This window comes from Typopeltis vanoorti, chromosome 21, assembly GCF_054136105.1.
Source record: "Typopeltis vanoorti isolate ZY-2024b chromosome 21, IOZ_Tvanoo_1.0, whole genome shotgun sequence".
Classification (NCBI taxonomy): Eukaryota; Metazoa; Arthropoda; class Arachnida; order Uropygi; family Thelyphonidae; genus Typopeltis; species Typopeltis vanoorti.
In genome coordinates, this window is record NC_143569.1 from 32,249,845 (window position 1) to 32,258,277 (window position 8,433).

General features: G+C 34.2%; 1 protein-coding gene across 2 annotated transcripts in view; it reads left to right on the top strand.

Moving 5' to 3' along the window:
• LOC150094717 (cell adhesion molecule Dscam1-like) overlaps positions 1–7,906 on the top strand; it is a 101,634-nt gene extending 93,728 nt beyond the window's left edge. For both annotated transcript variants that reach the window (XM_090410844.1, XM_090410843.1), the window contains exons 14-15: positions 493–746; positions 2,970–7,906. In XM_090410844.1, coding sequence (XP_090266970.1) covers positions 493–746; positions 2,970–3,053 — 338 coding nt within the window. In that variant the 3' untranslated portion in view covers positions 3,054–7,906. The remainder of the gene's footprint in view (positions 1–492; positions 747–2,969) is intronic.
• The last annotated feature ends 527 nt before the right edge of the window (positions 7,907–8,433 follow it).

The following is an 8,433-nucleotide window of genomic DNA, read 5'->3' on the forward strand; positions in this document are numbered from 1 at the left end:
TTTTGGCTTCTATTTATTACTAGTACTATTATTACTATAACTATTACTATATTATATATTTATATAATTAAATTACTATCTCTAAGAAATAAAACAAATTATATTTGCAAAAGCGAGTAAATGTATTATACATGACGACACCTCCGTCTTAACTAGCAAAGAAGACCTTAGATATTGAGTGGCATGGCCTAAATTCCAGCGTTATTTTATTATAAAAGAATTTTGTATATATAAAACGGGGACTTAAAAAAAATATCTGAACACATACCAAGAATTCTCAAGCTATGAGAGCTAATTCAAACTATACAATGCGAACAATAAGAAAGAAATATTCAAAATGAAGGTCATGGAGTTCGTTTTAGAGGCGAACCGGATCTTGCTAGTTCAGTTCTCTCCCCTGAATTCTTTAAAATCCTAAATCTTTTCTTAGTAAAGAAAAAAAAAATCTATGTTAGCTCTCTTTCATTTCATTTCTTTGTGTCTCTTTTACAGGGAATCCAGATAAACGCTACTCGTACAGCGGCAGCTCAACTTTACCGCACGTGGCCGCCCAGCGGTATGTCGATGTCGATAAAACTCGACCTCTCCTCCAAACACCCGTCCCCTATATGCCGAATTCTAACTACCCTAACCAGTTTCCCCAGCCGTACGCTACACTTCCTCTCAAGGACGGAACGCTAGACAGGCGTCGGATGAGTGGAGAACGCCCATTACCTCCCCCAGGAAGAGATACCTTGAGAGGTCAGGTAAGTAGTAACTTAGAACACGTGTCTGTGACTGTAAAAACCAGGTGCATGAGTAATAGGGGCGATCAAAAACACCTGGACCAGGTGGAACTACATTGGCAGATGGGTGTTTGTGTGAAAGAGAGAGAATTTTGTTTTGCGCACTGCAATTATTTAATGCTAATTAGCCTTAATTGAATTTAAACCAGTTAGTCTCAATTAGGGTCAAATAGCTGTGTGGGAGAGTTGAGTATTATTAAACAAGTTCTATTATTCAAACACTTCTTTGAATGGACAAAGAGGTAGGCGGAGGTCTGTCTCGTGTGATGTTTATTTCCGTTTTTAATTTATTAATTGAATATGCACACGAAAATGGAAAATGCGCATAACAGATGAGTAATACAGTATACTCGGAACGATAACTGTATTTGGAAAATTGAATTTTAAGGAAACTTCCTAAATTTAATAAAAATCACTCAAGAGATGACAGATTATTGCTCATAACGTTTCCTACGAAATGCTTAATATTTTAATTTGTATGTGGCAATTTTCCAAGTCTATTTTTGAAGCTTATTGTTTCAAACTTATTGAAACACAGATTCGAAATATTTCAGTGTTTTTTTCCTTATAGCAGAAAGGTTCAACAATACATTTTACATACAATTAACACTAAACTATTCTATGAAGAATTAGTCTTCTATTCATGGAAGACTAACTATACATTTTGTTAATTTCACTGTCGATTTCCTCACAGAAAAATGGTCATTACTACCGAACAATTGTGAATTATGTATAATTATTGAAACAAAATTATATTAAATCAATGAAGAATGGTTTCAAGGGGAAAACCTCCAAAATTTACATTGCATGTTTAGTCCGACTTGTGGGAGAGGGAAGAAGTTGGCTAATTGCCCAGAGTTGAACGTGCGGTCCACATTAGTGGAGGATTAAATCTATGAAAGTCTTCGCGCAATCACCCCTCCACATACATGCACAAAAAGCCTGTGATCCTGACTTTTTTTTTTTTTTTTTGAGAATGTAATATAACTGTCCTACCGCCACCCCATGACATGATACAATAAGAGCAGTTGCAGCGTAAGTGAAAAGGCTGCGGGGGGGGGGGGGATCACAGCATCTCAAGCATTGTAGTTGAGACTCTTTTGGTGGATGACATCCAACATGTCTCTGAAGAATGATACATACGCACTGCAGGCAGCCAGTAATCAATGACAAACAGTAAACTTAAAACTTCACCGTTTACTGAGTAGCTCATTTACACCACAGATTATACTATTTCTAGAATAGTTAGATACAACTATTTTTTTTTTTTTTTTTTTTTTTTGCAGACTTAATGTCACTTAGAGTCTTTAATTATAATTTTAATTTTAATAAAAATAATACTTTAATTATATGCGAAAAGTATATTTCCCAAACAATTCATATTGGGGATTACGACTTATAATTAAACAGCTCATTTATCCAAAATTAAGATATAAAAAACAAAGAAATTATAACAACTAAAGCGCTTATGTAAGGACTCATTGATGAGATATGTCAATTCATTTATAATCACACAGATATTATTGAAGTGCGTCGACTCTTTCAACTGAAGTAGGTACAGATTATTGTAAAGTCAATGAACTCGCACTAATAAAATAATAGCTGTTTTCAATATATGGAGCATACTAATAAAGAGTTAAGAAGATTATAGAATGTAGCGAGACTAAATCGCTATGCCATTTTGAAATTTCAGATACTGTAACGTCTGCTAACCGTGATATCAAAGACTAATAATAAATATTGTCTGCAGTCTTTGCGCAACTTATTGGTAAGGACTTTCCCACATTAGTAACAGGTTAATTTGAGAGAAAGTTGCAGATTAATTTAAACATTTTCTTAAAAATTTCCCCAAGGATGTGCTTTACTCCGTTATAAAAGTATTTTTTATATTTTAATTATATGATTTTTTTTAAAGTAGAGGGTATATTTTGAGAATTTTAAAAACATTTAAAAATTTTAAAGGATAAATTAACATAAGATGTATTAAATTCTATAAAAATAAAATACATTGAAAACCATGCAAACGTTATATACATGAGTCACTTCCATCTCAAACTATCATTTATTAGAAGACAACTGCATATAATAATATAACAATTTAAATAAAATAATTATTTTAAACAGATTGCTTAAAACAATTTTAAACCTGATAGTTTTCTAATGTTCGTTTTATTTTTCCCACAGTGCACCTTAGATCGCAGGCGACAACCTGCAGCTCAGGTCATCCAGGAAACAGCAGAAATTCACCATTATGACGTTGCGGCGTGATGCGTTCTATAGCGACCTCTGCCGGATGTTTATCCTTCCTTATTCGAGAAGGTGCTCATTTGCTATGATCCGTGTGTACAGTCGTGCAATGTATAAATGGTGACGTCACTATTGTGAAAGTGCACGTGCCTATGTTTGTGGCTTCGGTGAAGATGGTGGCCAGTTTTGCAGTACTCAAAAAAAAAAAAAAAGAGCAGTGACTCCACCCCTAACTGTTTTTCTTTTTTCTTTTTTCTCTCCATCACATACATACACACACACACACTCCCACCTATTCTTGTTTATAGGTGTCCTTAGTACTGTTCAGTGGGAAGGTGGAATTATTCCACTCTGTTGATGTGATTTACGTTTTAACACCCAATCTCTCTTCACTTTTCCTACCCGGACCACTAAGTGAACTTAGAAGAAAAACGAACAATATGTTGTTGTATCTTCATGTTCTTCAGGAAAACTATCTTTACGTTATACTGGCAAAGTTAATCCTCTTCTAAATCTCGGTTGTTTAGTATTGCATTATCTAAACAATGAAGTGATGAAGCTAATGGAAACTGGCATTGTTTTGTTCGGTGTGTTTAATGTAGAGTGTGGATAGAATTCACCAAGTTTCTCATGCCTTCAAACTGATGGAAGGCAAATTAGTTACTCCAACTAAAACTATTGGTTGTGTTTTGAAGTCGACTAGAATCGCCATCAAAAGCAACAATGAACCATTTTAAGTATATTTATAAAGGATACACCCTATTCCACCTTTTCCCCAGGATAATAATATATCTTTAAAAAAAAAAAGCGAAGTATCCAGCAGGACCTTCTCAACATGCTTCAAAGTGCATTCGAGTCACAACCTTGCATTGTACGATCAGTCGCCACTCCACCACTTATGTGTTTCCTCAGCGTCAGCATTAGTGCATTCGCCTGGATTGTGTTAATATAGTGCATTCCCACAAGGCTCCAACACAATTCAAGTAGCCTTTCTGTATCCAAGATTTAAACATTCCAGTGTACTGAAGATAACTGCTTGTTGGTGATTTAGAAAAAATTGATGTTTATTCTTGGGACTTTGCATTCATATTGGCCAAATAAAGTTCCAAGGCCGTTCTGCACCATTTCAAGAATATACCAAGGATAAAAAAAATGACTTCATTTACTAAATCGTTTTTGAAGCGCAGCATAAAAAAAACAAATGGCAAAAAAAAAAGATTAAAATATCCTCTTTTCTAAATCTCCGACTTAAAAAAAAAGAATTAAAAAATAAAGTAAAATCTATCAGTATGAAGAAATGACCACTTGACACCATATCAAATTTCTCCTTGAATTCTCACACACTGGTTACCAGATGGCGCTTCGATCGCCGCCTTCTCAGATAAAGAGCTTAGTCCAACTTTTCGAAGAAAAAAAAAAAAAGAGTCCATTATGCCAAAGAGGATTTTGTTTTGTGTGTAGTAGATCACTTTGTTATAACCTACAGTTTGTGCATGCTATATATAATCTTTGTAGTATAAAAGTGCTTCACTAGATTTTTCATGTTAAACACACTGATTTGGCTTGAAATTTACAAAACACGCTTAAAACTGCTGAACAAATAGCCTACGATTTCATTTTCCCCTATCAACTACTGCAGTTTAATAGTTTTGTTGTTTTCTGTACAAGTGTCAAACGATTTGTTTTCTATTCATGCAACTGTAACATAAATGGTATCAAGAATCCTGTAAATGTTGCATTTTATGCAACATTTATGCTGTTCATGTCAGTTTTAATTTTGTAAGTTTCAACACTGACTAGTGTATAGCAAAATAGTACAAAATCATTGAACTTCCTACAAACAGGAAATTTTCTCTGATGTTTTACTTTTCGTAATTTCATGTTTCTAATGGTACTCAATTATCGTGAAATATCTGAACAGTGTATATTAATTGCCTTGATCTTCTGTTTATTGTCAAATATTCACTGGAACATAACAAATAATTGAACTCTCTCTGCGTGTTTTGTAGTTTCTGTAGCTTCAACGTTCCTTCAATTTTCTGTAGAAGATGAGAAACTATTTGGGTGCAATAACAAATATTTTTCGCAGTGACTTGTTAGTGATCATTCCGTTTATTTATTGTATATGGACGAGTTCAGGATGTTTATCTATATAAACAATGACAGTGCCGAAAGACAGGTGTCTGCAGCAACGCAAGACTTTTTTTGTATAAGGTCACTTGTTTTTGGTCTGTTAAAAAGAGTCATCTATCCAGTAGTGCCAGGGCCAGCGGTGTTTTGGATGACATCATAAACTATAGATACAAAAGAATTTTATGAAGTCATTTGAGTACTTGCCTCTAGGTGGAGGCTGGTGTCTTCACCGTTAGCCCAATGTCGCCTTACATCGATTAATGCCGAAGCCTTCTCAATAAAACCAAACCCAAAAGGTTATTATTGCCTATCTCAAGATAGTACGGGTGCTGGTAATATTCTACAACTGCCGCTAGGTGAAAGAGGAGATGAAGGAAAAAAAAAAAAAAGAAAGGGGGAAAATGACAAAAGGTGACCTCCTTAACTTTTAGCCCAATGTCGCCCAAAATATAAATGACTGTCCTTAAAAAGCCTTGCCAAACCAAGAAAAAGTATAGCGTGTTGTATATGAGCATTGTAGGCGCTGAAGTTAACTCTGCTCTGTTTGTCATCATTCCTTGTGGTGGGTTAGTGGCGCCCCCTGTCGGGCTAACTGTAATGTTCCCTTAAAAAAAAAAGTAGGGATTAAGAGTGTTTAATGATATAGTGGGAGCAATTTACTAGAATTTTCGCGCTTTAGATCAGTGTTCAAACCCCATCCAGAAAGAGTTTTGATACTTTTAAGTGATTGCAAGAGTTAATGCTGATTACGTATGATGTGCTGATCTTCATGTAAGAGATTATTCTGTGATGTCATAATGCTATGTTTTGATTGCTATTTTTTTCCTTGTAAAAAAAAAAAATTAAATATATGGTGCTGTGTTATTTGCTGGCAAACTTGAACTATTGATATAGAATGTGTTTGGCAAATGGAAACAAACAACTACCTTCAGCCAACCAGCTGTTAGCTAAGCCTAATTTCTTTTTTCAAAGGTTTTTTTTTTTTGTCTGTAACGTCGAGTATTTTTTTAAATGCATACATCACATAAAAAACAATCAGAACTGAATAAGAATCTAATATTATCCTACCTTCGAAATATGAGAAACGGTCACGTCCAGAATCCCCAAATTAAACAAAATGCAGAGTGAAAATATATACATAATTTAATAGTTTTTATTAATTCAAAATGCTAATTCAAAAATCCTGATCAACCACTATATTTTGACTAATTGTAATCATAGAATATTATATCAACTAAACAATAACAAAAAATGCTTCCTAAAAATTGAATTTCTTAGTGATAAAAATCATAAAGTTAATATAATTATTAGTAATATAAAGCAGTGGTTTCGCACCTCCGGAAATGTTGAATACATTAAAAACCTTATTCATATCAACTATTTTATTTCTTAGTCAGGTCCGAAAAAGTTGAAACCACACTAGCGACATGTAGGCCGATGTAGAAAACTTGGGAATCATTCTGCAGAGGCCAGGCATGTTTTATATCGCTTCAGATCTCCAATAAGCAAGCAGTGGTATCACGGCGATTTAAAAAAAAAAAGTATATATATATATATATATATATATATATACTACCTAGAAGTGGTAGAAAAGATTAACGGAAAGAATCTAAAATGATAAACCTCTTTCAACTTGTAGTTTATATTTTCATTCATTTTATGCAACATTTACAATTGGAACGACCAAACCATACTAATTTTTTCATAGCAACTGTTCATGAAACACAGTAACAGGGTTTTAATTCTGTGAACAGCAACATAATGTAATCCTTTCCTTTTTTTTTTTTTCCTTCCTTTTCGAAATTAGTTTTAAAAAATAGGTCTCCATTTTATAATCACCAAGGTAATCAAATATAACAATAATATATTTGTTTTGCGTAATACGGCATTCTAATTAAGCCAGCTACGTAATAGCTGTTGCTCAAATCCTCTTTCGTCTGCTTTCAATAGCACGAGCAAGTATGCCGTTATTTTAATCATTCATAAAAAGTTCATTAACCCTTTAATGTTACAGCAGTTTTCACTCCCAGCGCAAATAGCATGCTGACATTATAATATATAACACCATTATTGATACTTTAAAAGTAGCGAAAACAAAGTGGTGTCTTTAAGTCATGATGAAATTTCAGTTGGGAAAAAATGTTTGGTTACGAGAAACGCAACTATGTTGCCATGGCAACGTTAGAGCCTATCACACGCCAGTTTTATACTGCACCTAAATACCAAGGCAATGCATGTTCCTAACACCTGGGAAAGCATATTGGGTATTTAATGATTGGCGGTAAATATCGCAACCATAAATCTTGTTATCCATGAGTAAAAAAAAAAAGAAAAAGTAAATTGGTTGGCTGATGGGTAGCTACTTTGTTTCCACGATAGTGCTGGTGAATCCAGAACCGCCCGAATCCAGTAGAAGGTACGGCCACTGGTGCTGCAGAGCTGTCCTTTTAGTCGTTTATCGCCTTCTCCTATGTCAATTTTCCCGTATTGGATGCAATGGTTTCTTCTCGGTGCCTCGCTGTTTTCTCTTCTTGCTCAACCGTACTGATGGTTCCAGCCTCAGAAGGTGACGCCTTCTTCATGTCACGTGCTAAATGAAACCTTCCGATAGACGGCGCTGGTTGTTGTTAATGTAAAAGTCTGATTATGTGGGTGGTAGTAGAGAGCCAGTTGTAACAATACTTACCGCGCCGGACGTTGTCAATAAATTTATTAGTTCTCAACTACTACACGAAAGCAAAGAGTTGTCTGGTGCCTTTCTTTTTCTCTCATCACACACACACACACACACACACACTGACATATTATACAATCACATGTTAAAAAAGTTATCATTTGGTTTGTTTTAACACGTCAATTATATCAGCATATTTCCAGGCATTTATGTTGTTATAAATTTATGAAAATCGAAAGAAAATCTTTGGATTCTGTGTACAACAAAACTGTACTTTTGGATCAGGTATTCCGTGTTTTATAAAACAGAATCTTAAGACCCAATGTTTCTCTTATTGTTCAAAAGATTTTTATACAAAATAAGATTAGAGTAGTTTCGATCGAATCAGAGTTTGATATGTTATAGACGCATCCAATAAACTGAATAAAGATTCTGATTTTCAATTCAGATGTTAAACAATTGATGAACATAGAGAGAACAATAAAGATGTACAGTGGGAGAGGAGTGGGAAATATTTAGATATAACATTGGTTCGATTAATATACTCCAATTTTTCAATAATATTAAAAAAAAAATTGCATTTTAATTAAAAAG